Here is a 25,861-nt window from a genome sequence, read left to right on the forward strand (position 1 = left end):
GCTCCAGTGCCGCTTTTTTGGCCGTTTCACTTCTGGTCCGGTCCATAAAAGTTGAAGGGGAACCTCTCTCTTCCCTTCCCCACGGGTTGTCTTCAAAACAATTTCCGTTGGGGCTCCTCTAACGAGCCCGAAAGTCCGTGATAGCGGGAGCTGCCGAATCGTGCGGCTTAGCTCCGCATAGCCGCAACCGGAAGTCCTCCCATGTACTTATTGATCTGTTGAGCTGCTCGCAGAAAAATACTTTTCACTGTACCTCGGTACACGTGACAATAAACAAATCCAATCCAATCCAATCTTTTCTCTCCCTACAGATGCTGCCAGACTTGCTGAGATTTTCCAGCTTTTTCTCTTTCGTTTCAGATTCCAGCTTCCGCAGTAATTTGCTTTTAGCCTTTCTTCCTATTTCAATTGACGTACAGAAATAATGTGCATTTCTGTCTGGCCTTTCATATCCCCAGGACATAGAACATACAGTGCAGAAGGAGGCCATTCGGCCCATCGAGTCTGCACCGACCCACTTAAGCCCTCATTTCCACCCTATCTCCGTAACCCAATAACCCCTCCTAACCCTTTTTTTGGATGCTAAGGGAAATTTAACACGGCCAATCCACCTAACCTGCATGTTTTTGGACTTGTGGGAGAAAACCGGAGCATCCGGGGGAAACCCACGCAGACATGGGGAGAACGTGCAGACTCTGCACAGACAGTGACCCAGCAGGGAATCGAACCTGGGACCCTGGCGCTGTGAAGCCACAGTGCTAATCACCTGTGCTACCGTGCTGCCCTTAAATCACTTTGCACTGTTGTGTATGTGTGTGTGGGGAGGGGGGGGGGGGATAAATATTCAGGAGACGGGAAGAGCTCCCCTGCTTTTCTTCAGGATAGTGACGTGGGATGTTTTATGGCAGGTGGAGCCTCAGATTGACATCTCATCAGAAAGATATGTGAACGATCAGGAGAAGACCACATGGCCCATCAAGCTCTTTAATAAGATCATGGCTGATCCTGGGCTTTCCCGCCCGCTCTCCATATTCCTCGATGCCCTGGGAGGCCAGTCTGTCTCCACCTTAAATATATTCAGTGATGGCACAATTGGGATAGAGAATTCCAAAACGTCACAACCCTTTGAGTGGAGAAATTTCTCCTCATCTCTGTCCTAAATGATTGCTCCTTTACCCTGAGACCATGCTCCCTTGGTCTAGATTCCCCAGACGGAGAAACAACCTCTCAGTATCTACCCTGTCAGGCCCCTTCAGAATCTTCAATGTCTCACTTCTTGTTCTTTCAAAGTCCAGAGATTAAAGACTCCATTTACTCTGCCTCTATCTCATCGGAGGACAGCCGTCTTCTCGGGGATCAATCCAGTGAACCTTCTCTAATGCAAGTATATCCTTCCTTAAGCATGGGGCCCGATCGAATGGTCGCATTGCGCCCCACCCGGGAGTCGGGGTGCTTTGCAAGATCGAACGAGATCTCGCGAGACGTCACGATCTGGATCTCACCCTCACTGGGCGGGATCCAGATTTGCATATTTAGGTGAGCAGCTCACTCAAATCTGTAAGCGCTGGATTTTCCCAAAAGCCGCAACGAACGCCCGCGCCTGGGAGACCTCGTCATGGCGCAGTTTAGCACGGGTCCAGAGAAATGTGGACCAGGCTTGACAACAGCTGGGAAGAGGGGTGTTTCCCCTCCCAGGCCATCTGAGGCTCCTGGGTGGTCGGCTCTGGGCTGGGTGGTACCCTGGCACTCCCACTACCAGCCTGGCACCTTGGCACTGCTGGGGTGCCTTGGTCACATTGCCAGGCTGCCTGGGGCACTGCCAAGGAGCCCGGCTGGGAGTGCCAAGGTGGCAGGTTGCCACTGTTGGGGATTGTACCCGGGGGGTGCCCTGCCCTTATGAAGTGGTGTCAGAGGGGGCTCGAGGACACTCTGCATTGGGAGGGGGAGGGTATGGAGGCCGCAGTGAGGGGTCCAGAGATCAGGCTGGCATTTGAAAATGGCGCCCCGATATCTTCCTGTACTGACGAGCTGAGTTTGTCCGTGCAGGAAATGAAGGTAAGTGCGGCCTTGGCATGGGCAGCATGGTGGCACAGTGGGTAGTACTGCAGCCTCACGGCGCCGAGGTCCCAGGTTCGATCCCGGCTCTGGGTCACTGTCTGTGTGGGGTTTGCACATCCTCCCCGTGTTTGCGTGGGTTTCACCCCCACAACCCAAAAAATGTACAGGCTAGATGGATTGGCCACGCTAAATTGCCCCTTAATTGGAAAAAATGGATTGGGTACACTTTTTTTTTAATGGTCTTATGAATTGTTTTATTGTAAAACACACTTGCGTAACCTAATTGTTGACAAACCGCTGTATGTTCTAGTTATGTTGTCATACAGCTACAAGTCCAAACCGTAGGACATACAAACAGGTCTTTCAGATTACAGTGAACACTAAAGTCATCTCCTAAAACTCTTCCCATTTTATTTTAACTACTCTTTTATTTAAAAAAAATGCCAAGTATCCCCAGGTTTCTTCTGTCCAAATTACAGTACGACAGTAGGGAGGAAGAGGGTAGGGCTCAAAACTGGGCTTTATGCAGTTTTCTGCTGTCCCTTCTTCCCAATCAGAGACTTATGGATGTGAGGAATCACACCACCACCAGCAATGGTTGCCTTGATCAGCGAATCCAGCTCCTCCTCACCTCGGAAAGCCAACTGCAAGTGACGTGGCGTGATGCGTTTTACGTTCAGATCCTTTGATGCATTTCCTGCCAACTCCAGCACCTCAGCAGTGAGACACTCCAGGATGGCTGCACTGTACAGTGCAGCTGTAGCACCCACCCGTCCATGGCTAGTGGTACGAGTCTTTAAATGCCTGTGAATACGACCTACAGGAAACTGTAACCCTGCTCTTTGAGAGCGGGAAACTGCTTTAGCCTTGGCTTTTCCCGAGTCCTTCCCAGCTTTCCCACCAGCCACCTTCCTCTCTCTCTGCCTCTCTGCGCCTGGGACAATCGGGGTACTCTAAATTTATTTTTAAAAAACACATTGACCTGGGCCCGGAGATTTGGAATTCTTGCCCTGAACCCCTCTACCTCGCCTGCTGTGAGGCACTCCTTAAAATCCTTAAAAAAGAGTGAGTTCACCTCCCTCTTTTACCTAACTGTTATAACCTGCCTGCTTACCATTGGCTGAGGACTAATGACAATCCCACAATCCTGTGGGAGTATGAGCTTCCCCAATGAGGGGGGCGGAGAAACCATTAGTAAACTCCAAGTATAAATAAAGCTGGCCAGTTTGGAAACAGCAGGAAGGAGTGTGCAGCAAGGGAAGTTGCTGCTGCTGTTATATATATATATGTTATTGTAAATAAATGTTATTACTTTGTATCCTTAAAACTCGTGCTGGATTCTTCGTGGCCCTCACAAAACTAACAAAATTTAAAAGCAAAAAGAATAAGCCTAACATACACTATGAAGTACCATGGTTACTTAAGCTTTAACATTTCTTTGACCAAGCTTCACCTCAGCCGATATTGTTTCATGTGACCCGGTGTCACATTATTGTGGAATCAAATAAACCTAGGGCACACAAGGTGACTGTTTGACTTGTTGGGACTTTGCTCCTTCTCAGTGCGAACAATCAAGCTGAGTCTCGCTTTGAGTTTCTTACCCTCGAGACCCTTTCAAAATTACTTAGGGAATAGGCTTCCCTCACCTTTTCAGGCATAATAGTGCAAATCGGGAGTTCAAATCTCCTCCTGTCCAGATCATTGAACAATCATTTTAAATCTCTGACCTCTGGTTATTCGCCCGCTCACCAGCAGGAGTAGTTTTTCTCTGTCCACTCTGTGGTACCCTCAATAACGACGCTTAGAGTGTAAACAGTAAAGAAGGCTTTAATAAAGTAAGAACTAGACTAGTGCCGAGACGTGTGCTAACTGCTGCACTGCCCACAAGGCGGCCCCTTATATACGGCTCCCAGATGGGCGGAGCCGGAGGCGGACTTCCCCAGGGTTCCAAGCCTGGTCTTAAAGGGGACATCACCTTACATGATGACAAGGGTACAGTGTTACAGTAACCGTTCATCACACACTCTTAACAAAACCCCCAAATATCAATGTAGAAAATAAGAGCGGGCGTAAGCCATTCAGCCCTTCGAGCCTGCTCCACCATTCAATATAATCATGGCTCATCCTCTATCTCAACACCATACTCACCTCAGTTTCTCTTGGCGCCTTCCGAGGAGTTGTGGAATATGGGCACCGAGGTCTCACTGCTCAACTACACTCAGAATCAACTGGTATTTTGTTTGGCATCTCTCCTGTGACGTGCCTTGAAATGTTTTATGATAAGACCACAAAATAAATGCAAATAGTTGTTGGAGAGGGGTGCAAAGCCAGCTTTGGTTGTGTCTTGTGAGGGAACAAGCAAAACTACCGGCGAAGGAACCTTCTATTCTTGAAGAACAATTTATAGCTCAGCTACGAGGACTCGTAGAGATCAGATATTTCTGCGAGGACCTCCGATGTCCCTTTCTCCTACATCTAAAGACTGCACGTATACAGGGTACATGGGGTGTTAGCAAGAGAATAAACCAACAAAAATAGTAGACTTTAAAGAGGCAAAGCAATGCTTGTGAGCAAGCAGGCTGCTTGAGCTCTGATCTGCTATACAGTATTACGGATGTGAACCAAGTTCCCCCAAATTTACTCCTGGAATTCCTTCTCCTTTGCCTGTGGAGTAACCCCAGGAGTGCCCGATAAAATTCCATCAGAATGATTTTGCAAATGTTCTCAGTCAGGAAGAACGCACTGCTGCCAGTTCCAGATCCAAGGGATACCATCTAAACTGACAGCTACCAGATCCTTTGTTCCTCCCCAGACAGAGTGCTACAGGGTAGCTCTTATCGGGTGAAATGGTAAACCATGGCCAACACTGCGTGATGTTGATTTGTTGTTGTTGATTTGTTGTAAGGTGGATGTAAAAGAGCCCGTGGTGTTATTTTAAGAAGAGCAGATTCTCCTAGTGTCCAAGCTGTAATTGATTCTTCTGTCAACACCTTCACAACCGATTAAGTGACTTGCTGTGTGCAAATGGGCTGCACATAATGACTACACTTCAATCGCTATTCATTCATTGGCTGTGAAATACTTTTGGATGCCCTAAAGGTGCCTTCTAAATCCAAGTTCGTTGGTTCATTTTTTTTCATTGTGTTGCACCTTGAGTCCTATTTTGCACTCTTAGTATTGAATCTGCGTCTGGGTTTGTCTGCTGTTGAGGAAAGAAATGCCAGTCACAAGATCGGCAGGTGGGCATTGCACAGAAAGTGGACCCTCTAGTGATCTCTGTATATGTATATACATGAAGGGTTAATATGCAGTCAGTACAGTCAGAAGATCACTAGAGGGCAACACTATCAGGGGTATAAACACAAGCTCAATCTGTTTTCCCGCTCTCTTGCGGTGTGTTGAGGCTAGAGAACAGAAGTGTATAGATAGATCAGAGTGCGAAGTATAATATTCATAGTTAATCTAATTCTATTTTTAATTTAACTACTAGTAAAAGTATTGATGAATCGAACTCATAAGTTAATTGATTAGTTACTAAATAAGTTATTTGTTATCACTGGACGATTTTGAGCCAAACATCTCCATGAGTCCTCGTAGCTGAGCTATAAATTGTTCTTCGAGAATAGAAGGTTCCTTCGCCGGTAGTTTTGCTTGTTCCCTCACACGACAGAACCAAAGCTGACTTTTCACCCCTCTCCAACAACTATTTGCATTTATTTTGTGGCCTTAACATAATAAAACATTTCAAGGCACGTCACAGGAGAGATGCCAAATAAAATACTAGTTGATTCTGAGTGTAGTTGAGCAGTGTCCATATTCCACAACTCCTCGGAAGGCGCCAAGAGAAACTGAGGTGAGTATGGTGTTGAGATAGAGGATAAGCCATGATTATATTGAATGGTGGAGCAGGCTCGAAGGGCTGAATGGCTTACCCCCCCGCTCCTATTTTCTAACATCATCATCAAAGTTAAGTATATCTCGGCATAAACAAATGAGTTACATATATTACTCCAAGTAATATAACAGACCCTCGAGTGGGAAATAAAGAAATTAAAGAATTCAAATGTCTTTGAATCTCCCACATCGGTAGAGAGACTGTCGGTGGCCTACCAGAGAGTGTAGAAAAATAGGCACCCTCTGGGCCAAATGAGAACATTTATTACCCGAGTCACTGGCCAGAATTTTTATGTTGTCTACCCGACCCGACCCAAAATCGTGCAGAAAGACATCAGATGTGTTCCGACGTCATGTGCACTTGCATGATATTTTCGACAGCGGGCACGTGCCAACCATTAGTTAGCCAGTTAAAGATTGTCTTAAGGGCAGCCCTTAATGCTGCCCATGCAACTTGTAGGTCACAGCGCAGGCAACAGGGACCGCCGACCATCCCGTTTTTCACTTTTCTCGTGCAAAGGCGGGACAGAAGGGGGCTGTGGCATTGGCTGCATGAATTGTTCAGAGTTCAGGTGAGAATTTGCTGTTGTTTTCGTCTGAAGTCTTTGCTTTGTCAGCCTTGTCCTGAGAACTCTTGTTAACTCTGTTGGAGCATTTCTGCCCATTTTAGCCTTCGGTGCACAGGGCAGTGCCATCTGCATCTCAGCAGATGGGGGTTGTGCACTCTGCTGGGGGCACCTCCTCTGAGGAGGAAGAGACGGGGAGGGGAGGCCAGGTGTCCACGAGCAGCGTTGCAGGGACAGACCTGTGGGTGGGAGAGTTGGATAGCACCACGGAAGACGGCCACTATCCTGCTGCCAGTGTGTACAGGCAACGACCCAGCGACCTCAACATGTCCAAGGTCCAGTGCGCCTCCCTCTGGACACCATCACCACATGGACCAAGCCAGCTAGACTGATCGAGCCAGAGGCTTTGTAGCTATTTCTGGGTTCCCCCACATCCAGGGAGCCGTAAACTGCATCCGTGTGGTCATCAAGGCTAGACTGCATCCGTGTGGTCATCAAGGCTCCAGCGGGTCAGCAGGGGGGGGTCTTTTGTGAATTGGATGGGTTACCACTCCATGAACATGCAGATCGTATGTGGCTACAAGGTTCTGCAAGTCTGTGCAAGGTACCCATGAGGTATACGTTCTGCCACACCCTCAGGTGCTGTTTGTGGCCCTAGCTTGGTTGGATGGTTAGTTGCTGGGTATCAAAGGGAGGGTCCTCGGGATCCCAGCAGCCTCTGGAGGATGGCTGACCTCGTGGGGGAAGACAATACGTCAGTGGTATCAATCATCACGTAGCCCATGTGCAGCCTAGGCGGTGGGTGAGACTACGGACAGGTGCATCATGGTGGCATTGTGATTGCTGGATCATCTGGGGACCCTTGCTTGCAACTTTTTGTTTGAGATGAGGCGACCCCTACATTGTTTGCACTCTCCGCCAGTCTCACATCTGTCCACTGAACTTCTACTTTCCTCTGAGACATCAGCCTCTCTGTGACCTGAGGACCTTACTCCACACTTGCACAGCGTATCATTCTCAAATTTGCTCAGTATGATGTGACGGATGCAGGATTTTAGATACATTGGATTATAAACATTTGGCAATTTTATCGGTTAAAAGCCTGTTTTAGCGTGTGTTTGACGCCAGCAGTCATGTTTCTAAAATAATCTTGTTTTGCAAGACCAGAAGATTTTTGGGAGCCAGAAGTGAAATTGACCACAGAGTAAAACGCCTGGGCTAATGCACTGTTGTTTGACATGGGGGAGTCCCTGAGGAGTTCCTGTGTTTTCAGCTTGGGGGGGATGATGTCATTGCTGGGTGGAGCTAAGGTATTCAGACATTTGTGAGAAAGCTTTTGAGTGAGGATCTGGTTAACACGGAGTCCACAGGTAAGGCAGTTTCCTCTCACAGTGGGATTGTATTAAAAAGCATTTAAAGCAGCACAGACTTGTCAGAGGACAATGGGGAAAGCTGAAACACACCAGTTGAAACAGCTTTTTGAAGACATCCAGCAGGAGCCAAACCTGTTCTGGAAAGCGAGAATTACTCTGTGCCATTGGGATGTAGGATGGATTGAGAGCTGTATGTTTTTCCTTTCTTGTGGTTTAATTGGGAATAGAGATAGTAATGAAGGGTATTGTATTTAGTATTATTGTTTAAGGGATAATTGTAAGCTATTTCTGGGTGTGATGTTAAAGAGTTTAATACTGTGTTAATAATAAAGTTTTGTTTTAAAAATACCAAATCCCTATTCTTTTCGGACAATCACTCCTGGAGTGAAGTATTCTTTCCGTATAGTCTTACAACAGTGTCCTACCCTCTGTTGGGGTCCGGTCTGGGATAGTAATAAGGTTGGCCACCCCACCACCTGTCCCCAACTTTGTACTCGCCCTCACCAAGCACAGAAGACCATTCAGCCTTTTGTGACACTAAATCCAGATGTGACACCCAATGTCCATGCCCGCTGACCTGGGCTTCCAGCTCTGACCAGGCCCCTCTTGTCTGGTGTGGTGGCCTCACTTGCCATCCAGCAGCATGAGAATGACCTGCCCGGCACCGGCATTGCTCTCGCCCCCGGCACGGCCAGCGAGTGCTGGGCCATAACTGATTTTTATAATCTCTCCTGGACAACTCCCTGAGGCTCCTCAACCACTGGTGGCAGCCCTCAGGGAGCTGTGTCTGTGTCAATAGATTCCCTATTGGACCCGACGACCGCCGTCCCACCCCGGCGGGCAACGCTGCGCCGGTGTCCGGTTACGTTTCTCATTGGCCAACCGGCATGGAATTGCGTTTGGGTTCCAATCGTGGCCGGAGCGGAAAGCATGACGGCTTCCTGGCCTGCCGCAAGTGTGCGCTGAAACGGGCTCAAAGTGGAGACCATTAACTTTGTTGCATAGATGACGCTTGTATCCCCTTGAAAATAGGAGAGTAAGGGGCAATGTAACCAAGGTGTTTACTGTAACTAAATTAGACAGAATTAAACTATTTCCTGCATTGGGACAGTCCAGAGTGAGGGGCAGTACCTTAAAATTGGAGCTAAGTTGTTTGGTGGGTGATATCTGGGAGCACATTTTCACACATGGGGCAGTGGGAATCTGGAACACTCTCTCCTTTCAAAAAGCCCTTGAGATTGGGGGCTCAGTTGAAAAGTACGATTGAAAGGTTTTTGTTCAACAAGAGCATTCAAGCTTTTGGAGCCAAGACGGCTATACATCAGTCGTCACCGAATGCAGAAGCGAGCTTGAGTGGCTGAATATTCCTACGCTCCTATTACTAAAGAATATTAGCTCATCTGCTTCGATAAAGAGTATATCGAGTAGAGGGAGAGGAGATTTTGTTTATTATCTGATACATCGTGATTCACATGAGCAACGTGTGAGATGTCGTGATGTTTCTCAGCTTCCTACAAGAGGAAAAAACAAGGCCATCTCTTTCACCAAAGAACAAAGATGCAGGGTGCGGGGAATAATTCTCAAATTGGGGGCCCTCCAGATTTGAATGCAGAGGCAAGTGAGATCTCCCTCCGCCCTAAACAGCAAGTTACTAGGCGTCAAGTCACGAGTAGAACCCTGACACTGTTAGCAATGTTAATACCCCTATTGCCACTCTGATTGAGATTCTCTTGACCATTTCCTTGTGAGTTGTGCAGTCACATTCTGAGCTTGCAAGTGAGAAATTTAAATGGAACAATGACTTCCGGGTCGTTTTTAATCTTGGTTTAATATTCCTCATATTATTTGCCGCAGAAGCTGTGAAGGCCAAGTCACTGAGTGTCTTTAAGACCGAGCTAGATAGGTTCTTGATTAATAAAGGGTTATGGGGAGAAGGCAGGAGAATGGGGATGAGAAACATATCAGCCATGATTGAATGGCGGAGCAGACTTGATGGGCCGAGTGGCCTAATTCTGTTCCTATGTCTTATGGCCTTATGATGTTGTAATATCAGAAGCCTCTCCTTTGACCAACATTTTGGATCATCAGCCTTGATGTTCACCATTCCTTGTCCTCTATTTCTCCTCTGTAAGATGCCATGGCATATTTAACATCTTAACAGCTCGCTAGAATTACAAGTCGTTATCATTTGCAAACATCTTTTTGTTATTTTACACAGCATATCTTTGTCACGTCAAAATGCCTCACAGCATAGAGTTAGCTTTTGGAGTGGAAGTAAAGGTTATATGAGCAGGAAGTGCCATTCTGAGCAATCCGTTAGCCTTGCTGGTTTTTCAGTGATGTTGTTTGATGGAGAACTATCGGCCAGGGCAGGATTGGGCACCCTTGCTCTTCTTCGAATAATGTCATGGGGAGGCCTTCAACCAAAACCTTCAGGAAAGGTTTACTGTAACTAAATTAGACAGCGTTAAACAATTTCCTTCATTGGGACAGTCCAGAGCGAGGGGCAGTATCTTCAAATTGGAGCTAGGTTGTTTGGTGGGTGATATCTGGGAGCACGTTTTCGCACACGGGGCAGTGGGAATCTGGAACACTCTCTCTCCTTTTGAAAAGCTGGTGAGATTGGGGGCTCAGTTGAAAAGTGCGTTTTGAAAGGTTTTTGTTCAACAAGAGCATTCAAGCTTTTGGAGCCAAGAAGGATACACATCTGTCGTCGCCCAACTGAATGCAGAAGCGAGCTTGAGTGGCTGAATGTTCCTACGCTCCTGTTGCTGAAGAATATTAGCTCATCTGCTTTGATTAAGAGTATACCGAGTATAAGGAGAGGAGATTTTGCTTATGACCTGATTCATCGTAATTCACATGAGCAACACGTGTTGGATGTCGTGATGTTTCTCAGTGATTTGAGGACTCCGCTATAGGTCAGTTCTTTTTTTTAAAGTACAGCATTGGGACAGATTATAGTCCAGCAGCCTGATTGTGCAACTGAGGGAGACCGTGACGCTGTGATGATTCCGCTGGTCTAGTAATCCGGAGGCCCAGGTTAATGCTTCGGGTAAGGGGTGTGTGGGGGGGGGGGGGGAGGGGTGTGTGTGGGGGGGGGGGGGGGGGGGGCGGCGCATGGGCTCCAATCCCACCACAGCAGCTGGTGGAATTTGAATTCAATTAATAAATCTGGAACTCAAAGCTAGTCTCATTAATGGTGACCATGAAACTTTTGCGTCCTAATATCCACACTTCACGCCAGTTTTAATGGCGGCCATAACAAGTCTAACCTTGTGGGGACGTGACCCCCTTAAAGTGGGGGGGGGGGGGGTGCAGACACTGTCAACACTGCCAGACGCCGTTTTCCCCCACCCAAACTGACTTTTGAATAAATTGAGTCGGGGATAGAATTCGAGCAAATGAAACTGAAGACTTTCACGCGACGCCCGTGGGTCACGGGAAGCAAGCTCGCTCTGCCATTGGTGCCACGTACTTCCGAGGCTCTCCACCGTGGTCGGGGCCCCTGCTGCATTTGCTCAAGCAGTGATAGTCAAATTGTTAGACTGAAAGGGCAGCAAACACTGCTGACTGGGAGCTCGCTGTGCGACCCACGGGGCTGTGCAGGCGATAGCAAACTCAATGGATCAAAGGGAAGGGCTGTCCCTGTAAGAGTTGGACGTTGTATTATTTCTACAAATTATCAATCCCCAACTCCATACGTAATGTTCTAATTGTCAGGATGTGATTTTTAAAATTTCAATATTGAAGATTAATTAGGTAAGAGGATTATAGCGTGTAATTCCGGACATTATTAGAACACCATACTAAAAATGTCATTGCTGTAATATGTTATTGGGTGACATCAATTGGAATATCCCTCAGCATTTCCCATGATGTGCTGTCTGCCCCCCCCCCCCCCACCCCCAGGATGCTGCTGCTGCTGACACTTACTGCTCCCCTAGAAAGTCAAGGAAAGGTTGCCACCGCCGCGGGAACCCCATCAAGGATCTTCTCAAGGTGAATTTTATTCGCTGCAGGCTGAGGAACCCCGCCATATCGCTAACCCAGGTCTCCACACTCAGGGGTTTCGAGTCCCTCCACATTAGCAAGATCCGTCTCCGGGCTACCAGGGAGGCAAAGGCCAATAACTCGGCCTCTTTCGGTTCCTGCACTCCCGGATCCTCTGCCACCCCAAGTATCGCTACTGTTGGACTCGCCTTCACCCGAGTGTCCAAAATCCTGGACATCACCCTCGCAAACCCCTGCCAGAATTCTTTAAGCGCCGGGCATGCCCAAAACATATGGGCATGGTTCGCCGGACTCCCTGCACATCTCGGGCACCTGTCCTCCACCCCAAAAAACCTACTCATTCTTGCCGCCGTTATATGCGCCCGATGCACCACCTTAAACTGAATTAAGCTGAGCCTGGCACATGATGAGGAGGAGTTCACCCTGCCCAGGGCGTCGGCCCACAGACCCTCATCCAGCTCCTCGCCCAGCTCGTCCTCCCACTTGCCCTTCAACTCCTCCACTGAGCCTTCCTCCACCTCCTGCAGTTCCTGATATATGTCCGACACTTTCCTCTCCCCGACCCAGATGCCAGACACCACCCTGTCCTGGATCCTACGCGGGGTTAGCAGCGCAAATATGCCCACCTGTTTTCTAAGAAAGTCCCGAACCTGGAGGTACCTGAACGCATTCCCGGGGGGTAGGCCGAACTTCTCCTCCAGCGCCTGCATGCTAGGGAAAGTCCCGTCTATAAACAGGTCCCCCATCTTCCTAATACCTGCCCTATACCATCCTTGGTATTCCCCATCCAACCTACCCGGAGCAAATCTGTGGTTATTCCGTATCGGGGTCCACACCGAGGCCCCCTCCTCTCCCCTGTGTCTCCTCCACTGCCCCCAGATCCTCAGTGCCGCCGTCACCACCGGACTAGTGGTGTATCGCGCCGGCGAGAACGGCAGCGGAGCCGTAACAAGTGCCCCCCCCCCCCCCCCGGCTACGCTCCAAGAATACCCTTTTGACTCGCGGGGTTTTATTCGCCCACACAAATCCCGTAACAATCCTATTGACCCGCTTAAAGAAGGACTTGGGAATGAAAATGGGGAGGCACTGAAATACGAAGATGAACCTGGGGAGAACCGTCATCTTCACAGTCTGCACCCGCCCCGCCAGGGAAAGCGGGAGCATATCCCACCTTTTAAACTCTCCCTCCATCTGCTCCACTAGCCGGGTTAAGTTGAGCTTGTGCAGGGCATCCCAGTTCCTGGCCACTTGTATCCCCAAGTACCGAAAGCTCCTCTCCACTATCCTGAGCGGGAGCTCCCTCAGTCTCTCCTCCTGGCCCCTACCGTGGACCACGAACAGCTCACTCTTCCCCACGTTCAACTTATACCCCGAGAACCTCCCGAAGTCCCCCAGGATCCGCATGACCTCCCCCATCCCCTCTAACGGTTCCAAAATATACAACAGCAGGTCATCCGCGTAGAGGGAGACACGGTGCTCCTCCCCTCCGCGCATCAGTCCCCTCCAATCCCCCGAAGTCCTGAGCGCAATGGCCAACGGCTCAATGCCAGGACAAACAGCAACGGGGACAGGGGACACCCCTGTCTCGTCCCCCGGTGCAGCCTGAAATATTCCGACCTTAGCCGGTTTGTGGACACACTCGCTACAGGGGCCTGGTACAGCAGCTTGACCCACCCTATAAATCCCTCCCCAAATCCAAACCTGCCTAGCGCCTCCCACAGATACTCCCACTCCACCCTGTCAAAGACCTTCTCCGGGTCCATCGCATTCTATTCTGGTGGCCAGAATATTTGCCAACAGCTTGGCATCCACATTCAGGAGCGATATCGGCCTGTAGGACCCACACTGAAGCGGATCCTTCTCCTTCTTCAGGATAAGCGAGATCAATGCCTGTGACATTGTCGGAGGGAGGATCCCTTTCTCCTTTGCCTCATTGAAGGTTCTCATCAGGAGCGGGCTCAACAGCTCCGAGAACGTTTTATAAAACTCTACGGGGAAGCCGTCCGCTTTGCCCGTCTGCATGCCTGCCAGCCCCCTGACTACCTCCTCCAACCCAATCGGGGCCCCCAGTTTCTGCACCCGCTCTGCTTCCACCCTTGGGAACCTCAACCGGTCCGTGAACCGCCTCATCCCTTCGCCCTCCCCGGGGGGTTCCGACTCGTATAACCTTCCGTAGAACTCCCTGAAGACTTCATTGACCCTCTCTGGGCTCAGCACCATGTTGCCTTCCCTATCCCGCACTCCCCCAATCTCGCTGGCCGCCTCCCTCCTGCGCAGCTGGTGCGCCAGCATCCTACTCGCTTTCTCCCCATACTCATAAACTGCCCCCTTCGCTTTCCTCAGCTGCGCCTCCGCCTTCCCCGTGGACAGCAAGTCAAACTCCGCCTGTAATTTCCGTCGCTCATTCAACAGGCCCCCCCCCCCCCTCTGGGGCCTCCGCGTACCTCCTATCTACCCTGAGTATCTCTCCCACCACTCTCTCCCTCTCCGCCCTCTCCTTCTTCTCTCTATGGGACGTAATGGAGATTAACTCTCCCCTAATGACCGCCTTCAGAGCCTCCCAAACCACTGCCACCGTCACCTCTCCTGTGTCATTCGCTCCCACATAATTCTCAATACTCCTCCTTATCCGCCCGCACACCTCTTCATCCGCCAGCAGCCCCACATCCAGTCGCCAGAAAGGGCGCTGACCCCGTTCCGCACCCAGTCGCAGGTCCACCCAGTGCGGGGCATGGTCCGAGACTGCAATTGCCGAGTATTCTACCCCCTCCACCCTCAGGATTAACGTCCTACTCAACACAAAGAAGTCTATTCGCGAATAGACTTTATGGACATGGGAGAAAAAGGAAAACTCTTTTGTCCTTGGCTGCGTAAACCTCCAGGGGTCCACTCACCCCATACAACAGTCCCTTAGTTCAGGTTCAGCTTCTCCTGCCTGATGAACGACCACGCCTCGTCTGGCGTATCAAAATAGTGGTGCCTGTTCTGGTATGTTACCCACAGTCTCGCCGGGTGCAGGAGCCCAAACTTCACCCCTTTACCGTGGAGGACCGCCTTCGCCCGGTTAAAACCTGCACGCCTCCTCGCCAGATCCGCTCCCAGGTCCTGGTAAATTCGGATCTCGCCATTCTCCCACTTGCGGCTCCGCTCTTTCTTCGCCCACCGCAGGACTCGCTCCCGGTCTGCCAAGCGCTGAAACCGTGTCACCATCGCCCTCGGTGGCTCGTTTACCCTCGGCTTTCTGGCGAGAACCCTGTGCGCCCCATCCAGCTCCAGGGGCCGCGGGAAGGCCCCCGGGTTCGCACGTCTGCCGGCTCCGCTCCTGGTCCTCTCCATGCACCGGGGGGGGGGGGGCTCTCCCACGTCAGTCCCTCCTGTTAACTGCCGCCACCGCTCCCTTTAGCGGCCCGAAACACCAATCCGCGACCGGACGTTGAAAATATTCAGTTATGATTCACCCTGGAAAGGAACGGTCTATTTACATTGTAAACAATTGTTGCCTTGGTATGTTCAACACATGTGAAATGCAGACGGACGTGTTCGGCACTTTCTTTGCCTATGGTTTCAGGGAAGCTTTCTCTCCTCTTGGCCCACTGCCTGCGTGTTCAGGGCAGAACGAGCTCACTGTCTCTGGCATCCTGGCAGAGAATGGTTTGGGAATCGAAGTGGGTCCTTTTGTAACGTTGGTTGTTGAAGTAATGATGCGTGCTTTTTTGAAAACCTTTTTGCGTGACCTGGAGTTCTCTCACCTATTAATTGGTAGATCTAATTGGGTCCGAGCCTCCCAGAGGGCGGAGCACGATCTAGGCTGCTTTTCGTTATTTTGCTGAGAATGTAAAACCAAGGTTGTACCGTGGTTAGCACTGCTGCCTCACAGCGCCAGGGACCAGGGTTCAATTTCGGCCTTGGGTGACTGTGCGGAATCTGCATGTTCTCCCGTGTCTGCGTGGGTCACCTCCTGGTGTTCCGGCTTCCTCCCACAGTCCAAAGATATGCAGGTTAGATGGATTGGCAGGTTAGGTGGGATTACGGGGATAGAGCGGGGGAATGAACTCGGGTTGGGTGCTCTTTCAGAGGGCCGGTGCAGACTTGATGGGCCAAATGGCCTCCTTCTGCACTCTAGGAATTCTGTGAAGGCCTTGCCTCCTTATTCTAAGGACATACGTGGTATTCAAAGATCAGTGAAGACTAAGAGAGTCTCCTGGTGTATGGGCCAATGTTGCTGCATCAGATCAACTGCATGTTCTCCTCATTGCAACTTGGGGACACCATAGGTGCAGCACGGTAGCATTGTGGTTAGCACAATTGCTTCACAGCTCCAGGGTCCCAGGTTCGATTCCGGCTTGGGTCACTGTCTGTGCGGAGTCTGCACATCCTCCCCGTGTGTGCGTGGGTTTATAGAACATAGAACATAGAACAATACAGCGCAGTACAGGCCCTTCGGCCCACGATGTTGCACCGAAACAAAAGCCATCTAACCTACACTATGCCATTATCATCCATATGTTTATCCAATAAACTTTTAAATGCCCTCAATGTTGGCGAGTTCACTACTGTAGCAGGTAGGGCATTCCACGGCCTCACTACTCTTTGCGTAAAGAACCTACCTCTGACCTCTGTCCTATATCTATTACCCCTCAGTTTAAAGTTATGTCCCCTCGTGCCAGCCATATCCATCCGCGGGAGAAGGCTCTCACTGTCCACCCTATCCAACCCCCTGATCATTTTGTATGCCTCTATTAAGTCTCCTCTTAACCTTCTTCTCTCCAACGAAAACAACCTCAAGTCCGTCAGCCTTTCCTCATAAGATTTTCCCTCCATACCAGGCAACATCCTGGTAAATCTCCTCTGCACCCGCTCCAAAGCCTCCACGTCCTTCCTATAATGCGGTGACCAGAACTGTACGCAATACTCCAAATGCGGCCGGACCAGAGTTCTGTACAGCTGCAACATGACCTCTCGACTCCGGAACTCAATCCCTCTACCAATAAAGGCCAACACTCCATAGGCCTTCTTCACAACCCTATCAACCTGGGTGGCAACTTTCAGGGATCTATGTACATGGACACCTAGATCCCTCTGCTCAGCCACACTTTCAAGAACTTTACCATTAGCCAAATATTCCGCATTCCTGTTATTCCTTCCAAAGTGAATCACCTCACACTTCTCTACATTAAACTCCATTTGCCACCTCTCAGCCCAGCTCTGCAGCTTATCTATATCCCTCTGTAACCTGCTACATCCTTCCACACTATCGACAACACCACCGACTTTAGTATCATCTGCAAATTTACTCACCCACCCTTCTGTGCCTTCCTCTAGGTCATTGATAAAAATGACAAACAGCAACGGCCCCAGAACAGATCCTTGTGGTACTCCACTTGTGACTGTACTCCATTCTGAACATTTCCCATCAACCACCACCCTCTGTCTTCTTTCAGCTAGCCAATTTCTGATCCACATCTCTAAATCGCCCTCAATCCCCAGCCTCCGTATTTTTTGCAATAGCCTACCGTGGGGAACCTTATCAAACGCTTTGCTGAAATCCATATACACCACATCAACTGCTCTACCCTCGTCTACCTGTTCAGTCACCTTCTCAAAGAACTCAATAAGGTTTGTGAGGCATGACCTACCCTTCACAAAGCCATGCTGACTATCCCTGATCATATCATTCCTATCTAGATGATTATAAATCTTGTCCCTTATAATCCCCTCCAAGACTTTACCCACTACAGACGTGAGGCTCACCGGTCTATAGTTGCCGGGGTTGTCTCTGCTCCCCTTTTTGAACAAAGGGACCACATTTGCTGTCCTCCAGTCCTCTGGCACTATTCCTGTAGCCAATGATGACATAAAAATCAAAGCCAAAGGTCCAGCAATCTCTTCCCTGGCCTCCCATAGAATCCTAGGATAAATCCCATCAGGTCCCGGGGACTTATCTATTTTCAGCCTGTCCAGAATTGCCAACACCTCTTCCCTACGTACCTCAATGCCATCTATTCTATTAGCCTGGGACTCAGCATTCTCCTCCACAACATTATCTTTTTCCTGAGTGAATACTGACGAAAAATATTCATTTAGTATCTCGCCTATCTCTTCAGTCTCCACACACAATTTCCCATCCCTGTCCTTGACTGGTCCTACTCTTTCCCTAGTCATTCGCTTATTCCTGACATACCTATAGAAAGCTTTTGGGTTTTCCTTGATCCTTCCTGCCAAATACTTCTCATGTCCCCTCCTTGCTCGTCTTAGCTCTCTCTTTAGATCCTTCCTCGCTACCTTGTAACTATCCATCGCCCCAACCGAAACTTCACACTTCATCTTCACATAGGCCTCCTTCTTCCTCTTAACAAGAGATTCCACTTCCCTGGTAAACCACGGTTCCCTCGCTCAACGCCTTCCTCCCTGTCTGACCGGTACATACTTATCAAGAACACGCAGTAGCTGATCCTTGAACAAGCCCCACTTATCCAGTGTGCCCAACACTTGCAGCCTACTTCTCCACCTTATCCCCCCCAAGTCACGTCTAATGGCATCATAATTGCCCTTCCCCCAGCTATAACTCTTGCCCTGCGGTGTATACTTATCCCTTTCCATCATTAACGTAAACGTCACCGAATTGTGGTCACTGTCCCCAAAGTGCTCTCCTACCTCCAAATCCAACACCTGGCCTGGTTCATTACCCAAAACCAAATCCAACGTGGCCTCGCCTCTTGTTGGCCTGTCAACATATTGTTTCAGGAAACCCTCCTGCACACACTGTACAAAAAACGACCCATCTATTGTACTCGAACTATATCTTTTCCAGTCAATATTTGGAAAGTTAAAGTCTCCCATAATAACTACCCTGTTACTTTCGCTCATATCCAGAATCATCTTCGCCATCCTTTCCTCTACATCCCTAGAACTATTAGGAGGCCTATAAAAAACTCCCAACAGGGTGACCTCTCCTTTCCTGTTTCTAACTTCAGCCAATACTACCTCGGAAGAAGAGTCCCCATCTAGCATCCTCTCCGCCACCGTAATACTGCTCTTGACTAGCAGCGCCACACCTCCCCCTCTTTTGCCTCCTTCTCTGAGCTTACTAAAACACCTAAACCCCGGAACCTGCAACATCCATTCCTGTCCCTGCTCTATCCATGTCTCCGAAATGGCCACAACATCGAAGTCCCAGGTACCAACCCACGCTGCCAGTTCCCCTACCTTGTTTCGTATACTCCTGGCATTGAAGTAGACACACTTCAAACCACCTACCTGAATGCTGGCCCCCTCCTGCGACGTCAAATCTGTGCTCCTGACCTCTATACTCTCATTCTCCCTTACCCTAAAACTACAATCCAGGTTCCCATGCCCCTGCTGCATTAGTTTAAACCCCCCCAAAGAGCACTAACAAATCTCCCCCCCAGGATATTTGTGCCCCTCAGGTTCAGATGTAGACCATCCTGTCTGTAGAGGTCCCACCTTCCCCAGAAAGAGCCCCAGTTATCCAAAAATCTGAAACCCTCCCGCCTGCACCATCCCTGTAGCCACGTGTTTAAATGCTCTCTCTCCCTATTCCTCATCTCACTATCACGTGGCACGGGCAACAACCCAGAGACAACAACTCTGTTTGTTCTAGTTCTGAGCTTCCATCCTAGCTCCCTGAAAGCCTGCCTGACATCCTTGTCCCCTTTCCTACCTATGTCGTTGGTGCCAATGTGGGCCACGACTTGGGGCTGCTCCCCCTCCCCCCTAAGGACCCGGAAAACACGATCCGAGACATCACGTACCCTTGCACCTGGGAGGCAACATACCAAACGTGAGTCTCTCACGCTCCCACAAAATCTCCTATCTGTGCCCCTGACTATAGAGTCCCCAATTACTAATGCTCTGCTCCTCTCCCCCCTTCCCTTCTGAGCAACAGGGACAGACTCCGTGCCAGAGGCCCGTACCCCATGGCTTACCCCTGGTAAGTCGTCCCCCCCACAAGTATCCAAAGCGGTATACTTGTTTCTCAGGGGAACGACCGCAGGGGATCCCTGCACTGACGGTTTTTTCCCAGTCCCTCTTACAGTTACCCACCTATCTCCAATCTTTGGTGTAACTAATTCCCTGAAGCTGCTATCTATGACCCCTTCTGCCTCCCGAATGATCCGAAGTTCTTCCAACTCCAGCTCCAGTTCCCTAACTCGGTCTTGGAGGAGCTGGAGATGGCAGCACTTCCTGCAGGTAAAATCAGCAGGGACACTAACTGCATCCCTCACCTCAAACATCCTGCAGGAGGAACATTGTACTCCCTTCCCTGCCATTCCTCTAACTTTCTACCGGGGTTTCCTCCGGGTGCTCCGGTTTCCTCCCACAGTCCAAAGATGTGCAGGTTAGGTAGATTGGCCATGATAAATTGCCCTTAGTGTCCAAAATTGCCCTTAGTGTTGGGTGGGGTTACTGGGTTATGGGGATAGGGCGGAGGTGTTGACCTTGGGTAGGGTGCTCTTTCCAAGAGCCGGTGCAGACTCGATGGGCCGAATGGCCTCCTTCTGCACTGTAAATTCTATGATAACAAAATTCTATGAAAAGGCAGCACTGTTCCCTTGCCAAACAACCGGAACTGATACTTTTTATGTTGGACTAACTATTTGTTGTTTGGTTTGCAAAGTATTCACTGTTTGCAGAACGGTGTGTTATATATTAACATGTTTGCATTTTTAACAGCATCAGGATGTTTAATCTTGGCTTAAGAGGTGTGAATTTTTTTCAAAACGCACAGAAAGAAATGAACTTTTATTGTTGCATAATGCGATTTAAAAAGTTGGACCATAATCATCGTGTTTGTGACTTCCTTCAGATTGCCCCCTGTTTTTAAAGCTGCACTATTCGCTTCTCTTCTTTTCAGATTTCTCTCACTTCACTGAATCTTAACTCGGCCAATCCAAGATCTCTCTGGACTTTAGGCGTATCTTTCACCAAAGAAACTTCTGGAAGGTTGAGTCTAAACTATGTGAGAATGGTGAGTGTTACTAACCTTTCAAGGAAGCTGTAGCATTGTGTGTTTGGTTGCTTCAGCATCAGCGAAGATGATTTATGACTTGCTTGTATTAATGTTATGTTAAATTTGAAGTGGGCTTGTTTGTGCAAGTTAGCGAGTGACCATGAGCTGAAACCTTTTCCCACTGAACTGCACCCACCCCTGCAAGTCACTAAAAGGATGATTTGAGAATCCGCTATTGTTTTTTGAGTGTTGTCAGTAAGTCTGGTGGGTGGAGCCAAGCTGGTTAGGCTTTTCTTTTGAATGCTTTTGAGTTTGGCTCTTCGCTACAAGGCAGTGGATTATTAGGCCATTGTTCCTTCAATTCAGGGACTTGAGTCTTAGTCCGACTCATTGCCGATGGGATAACAGGCTCATGGGTACCGGGCGCTAAAACATCTCAGCCTCACAGCTCCATGGAGCCGGGTTCAATTTCGGCCTCTGGTGACTGTGCGGAGTCTGCACATCCTCCCCGTGTCTGTGTGGAGTTTGCACTTCCTCCGGGGGCTCCGGTTTCCTCCCACAGTCCAAAGATGTGCAGGTTAGGTGGATCGTGTCATGATATTCAAACACACACATCATGATAGACAGACCAACAGACAAATTAGCACACATAACATGACAGCCAATCACAGACAAGGACAGAGACAGTATAAGACAAGAAACACGACACCTGGTGGCCAGTCCATCTAGAGACCAGGACAAGGACAGGACCAGATTAACAACACACTCAGGGAGTCACCACGTGCAGAGTATCAAGACAAATCTGTAAATAGCAAGTTGGAATAAAACAGCGTTGTACCAATTGCAACCGTGTTGGTTCATCTGTACCTCAGAGCACCCAACACCACAGATCGGCCATGCTAAATTGCCCTTAGTGTCCAAAAGATTTGATGGTATTACTGGGTTACGGGGATAGGGTGGAAGCGTGGGCTTAAGTAGCGTGCTCTTTCCAAGGGCCAGTGCAGACGCGATGGGCCGAATGGCCTCTTACTGCACTGTAAATTCTAAATGTCCATCATGCAAATTGGTAAAATTGGGGTCGAAGGTCAAATAGTGTTGAGGATAAGGACAGCTCTCTCTGTACATGGTATTATTTTGCCTGAGTCGACTAGGTCTACTGGATAAATTGCCTGTTTCTGTTGAATCTGCCAGCTGCAATATGGCCTCTGGGGCATTGCTAATTATTGAAGAGAAATCTGGTTAGTATAGACAATCCTGACCCTCACTCCCTTTGCAGATGATTCCGCGATGGAAGCCCGGGTTTGAGCAACTGCTAAATTGGTGTCTGTCCGGTGCTGGGATCTGGATGTGGACTGGCCCCACTCGGTTTAAAATAGAACCCTTACAGCTACGAGAGACAGATGAAGGGAGTGTTCATCTACTGGATAGGAACACCTCGGAGATGAAAGACCATCTCTGTGTAGCCCGTGCTAGGCTAATGGCACGATGCGTGTAGTTCGGTATTGTACCGTTAAAAGGATTTGGAACTAGCTGCTGCTATTTACAGAGAGTTGAAATGCGCACGAACCATATTCTGAAATAATGAACTTAGCTGTTGGAATTTCATTGTTTCTGTGCTTTGCGAAAAGAATAATGAGGAGGGGAGGAAAACCCCTGAGAATTAGGTAACGTGCGCATAGACCCCAATTAGACTACAGGTATCCTGGACAGGGGTCGATAGATGCCATATTCTCCGCGTCTATAACCATTTGCAATAACCTGTTCTTCAGTATGCAAACATTCTTCTAACTTCCCCATTTACTCTGACAATAAATAAGCACTCAGCTCCTCGTATCTCAACCTCTCTCTACCTCACTATTTTCTGTGGAAGAGTCCCACGGACTCGAAACGCTAACTGTGTTTCTCTCTGCCCAGATCTGCTGAGTTCTTACAGAGTTTTCTGCTTCATTTCAGGTTTCCAGCAACTGCAGCATTTTGCTTTCACTTTCACGGTTTATCCCTTGGAAAATAGACTTTCCAAATTTTGAAAACCTCTTTTTGGGGGGGAGGGGGTCCTCTCTTAAAGCCCCTTGCTCCAAAAGCTTTGATTTTTCATACTCTTCTACGTGACTCCAACTCTGTTCATTTTGGTAAATCTTTCTCAATAAATCACACCCCCTCCCTTTACAACGGAGTACCTAAAATAATACTCCAAACCCCAATGACTTGTACAAGACCCAGCCTGGATGAATTTTCTAGAGTCTTGCATGGTAATCTTTGGGGATCAACTGGAGTACATGGAGAGCTCTCTCTCTCTGGTGGTTAGATACTTGAGGATGGGGAGGGTGTACGGGAAGATGTGGGTCTGATGGAATGACAAGAGTTTGTCTTGTTCTTTTTCACAATAGAAAAAGCGAGATCTTCATCGTTACATATGCAATAAGTCACCAACGAAAGGAGTCCCTGATGACGTTTTGGACTGAGCAGCAATACCGCGGTGTCAGCTGCATTTTCTGTTTTGTAACCTCTTGGAAGTTTTTAATAGTTCTGAACACAACCATAGGGACAGGGATAGCCCCTTGAACCTGTGAGGCCTTTTAATTAGACCATAGCTCAACCGTGCCTACCTGCCTTTAACTCTCAGCACCTGAATGACATTAACTAACAAACTTCATTCAAACTCCGTCACCACAACTCCAATTAACCGTCCCAACATCGGGAAGAGGGTTCCAGATTTCCCCCACTCTTTGGGCAAAGAATTGTTTCCTGACCTCAATCCTTGTGATGAAAGACGTGCTTGGTAGGCGAATTGGACATTCTGAATTCTCCCTCTGTGTACCTGAACAGACGCCGGAATGTGGCGACTAGGGGCTTTTCACCGTAACTTCACTGCAGTGTTGGTGTTAGCCTACTCGTGACAGTAAGTAAAGATTATTATTAAAATGTGCAATTTGCTGTCACAAAAGGTAGTTGAGGTGAACAGCATTGATCCACGTCAGGCGAAACGAGCTAAACATGAGGGAGAAAGAACTGGAAGAATATGCTGATAGGGATGAGGTGAAGAATGGGGGGGGGGGGAAGGCTTGTGTGGAGTACTGACGCTAGCAGTCGGGCTGAATGGCGTGCTTCTTGTCCTGTGCATTCTATGCAGTGAATGGCCAGGCCGCAGCTTTGAGATGACGCCCTTGAGGGGCAGCACGGTGGGGCAGTGGTTAGCATTGCTGCCTCAGGGCACTGAGAACCTGGGTTTGAATCCCGGCCCTGGGTCACTGTCCGTGTGGAGTTTGCACGTTCTCCCCGTGTCTGCGTGGGTTTCGCCCCCACAACCCAAAGATGTGCAGGTTAGGTGGATTGACCACGCTAAATTGCCCCTTAATTGCAAAAAGTAATTGGGTACTCTAAATTTATTTTTTTAAAAAGATGACACCCTTGCAGCATAATACAGTACAGCGTGCGCGAGGTGGGGACAATCCCATTTTTAATGGAATTTGGGAGATTCCCCATCCTCCACAGTAATTAACCCGCCAGCAAAATCATAGGCTGTGAAAGTGTGTTGTTCAGGCTGTGCACTGAGCCAACATTGTTCGTGGATTATTAATTAGGGAGAAAAGTGAGCACTTGCTAATTTTTCATGAAGCTGAGGGCGAAAGGTCATTATGATGTGCTTCTCCCTGAACTGCAGCACATGTAATATAAGAACATCAATTCCTGTTGGCACCGTTAGTGTGTGGATTGATAACGCATTGCGACATTTCTCTGTTATTTTACGGCAGCTGTTGCCCTATTCCTTTCAAATGGGATAATTCCACTGCTAACATATCGGGCCAGGAGAATGTCCGCATTTGTCTCCCCTCCAGAAATTCTTCATACATCCTAGCCTGGATATCCCTGTCAAACCGTGTTGCCATATCCTGTTTCAAGATGAGAATTTTCTTGTTAGTTAAATTAGCGTCACGGTGTGCATAATTCAGTGAAGAATTGAAAACAAATTAGGCTATCCGCCTGAAGTGATGCTTCCTCACTGGCTGTTGAATCAGTAAATCCAGGTCTAGATAAGACCCCCCATTCTTTCCTGTGGGCCTGGATCCTATAACTTGGCTCTACCAGCTGAAGATAGCACAAACAGGGGTGCTCTTTCACAAGTTGCTGTAAGGTTTGAGTGGCGAGGTCGTACAAGAGTCAGAAGCAATTTTGGCTTCTGTTCTGACCAGATGCCGGATGCGTTTTAATAAAGTTAGTATAAAATATATGGGGGGGGAAAGCTACGGAGGGGAAATAAAGTATGCAAACTCCATTTGAAAGATCAACAAGATTGGATGGGACATGGGCAGTGAATGTGTATCTGGGAGTGTGGTCTAATGGGTCCTAATGGGAGGGAACCTGTTAGATTCCCACACCGTGTTCCTGACCTAGGGGAATTATTGACAAGAGCACAAGATAAACTGGAACCCTCCCTGCAGTATTTACACATGCCTGGACTTGGAAAGCTGGAAATGTATGCCAGCCCAGATTAAAACATTCAAGCAAAATGGACTCGTGGATGATACCAGTAACCTTTTCGCTGTTTTCAATAATAATATTTTTTATTGTCACAAGTAGGCTTACATTAACACTGCAATAAAGTTACTGTGAAGAGCCCCTAGTCGCCACATTCCGGCACCTGTACGGGTACACTGAGGGAGAATTCGGAATGTCCAGTTCACCTAACAGCACGTCTTTCGGGACTTGTGGGAGGAAACCGGAGCACCCGGAGGAAACCCACGCAGGCACGGGGAGAACGTGCAGACTCCGCACAGACAGTGACCCAAGCCGGGAATCGAATCCTGGTGCTATGGGACAACAGTGCTAACCACTGAGCTACCATGCTGCCCAAATAGATGTTTACTCAACAGCCCGCGTAAAGCAGGAAAGAGACACAACACGGGTGACCTGAGCATTGAGTCAATGCAGCCCATCAGATTAGAGTCATACTAGTCACACTGCTGCTGCAAGCTTGGAGATGGCTT

At 48.8% G+C, this 25,861-nt stretch overlaps 2 protein-coding genes across 9 annotated transcripts in view; one reads left to right on the forward strand and one right to left on the reverse strand.

The window, feature by feature from the left end:
• klhl17 (kelch-like family member 17) overlaps positions 1-25,861 on the forward strand; it is a 110,017-nt gene that overhangs the window by 21,595 nt on the left and 62,561 nt on the right. For 5 of the 8 annotated variants that reach the window (XM_072477957.1, XM_072477958.1, XM_072477959.1 and 2 more), the window contains one exon: positions 20,781-20,894. In XM_072477957.1, the coding sequence (XP_072334058.1) occupies positions 20,781-20,894 (114 nt within the window). Of the gene's footprint in view, positions 1-4,963; positions 5,175-20,780; positions 20,895-25,861 lie in introns of all 8 variants that reach the window. The other 3 variants (XM_072477962.1, XM_072477965.1, XM_072477963.1) reach the window with 2 other exon arrangements.
• LOC140392326 (histone H2A.V-like) lies at positions 2,462-3,716 on the reverse strand. Its single transcript, XM_072477640.1, has 2 exons — positions 3,705-3,716; positions 2,462-3,011 (listed from the first exon to the last, which is right to left on the reverse strand). The coding sequence occupies exons 1-2, from the start codon at positions 3,714-3,716 to the stop codon at positions 2,580-2,582; spliced, it is 444 nt and encodes a 147-aa protein (XP_072333741.1). The 3' UTR covers positions 2,462-2,579.

The sequence above is a fragment of the Scyliorhinus torazame genome, chromosome 16, assembly GCF_047496885.1.
Source record: "Scyliorhinus torazame isolate Kashiwa2021f chromosome 16, sScyTor2.1, whole genome shotgun sequence".
NCBI classification, from domain to species: Eukaryota; Metazoa; Chordata; class Chondrichthyes; order Carcharhiniformes; family Scyliorhinidae; genus Scyliorhinus; species Scyliorhinus torazame.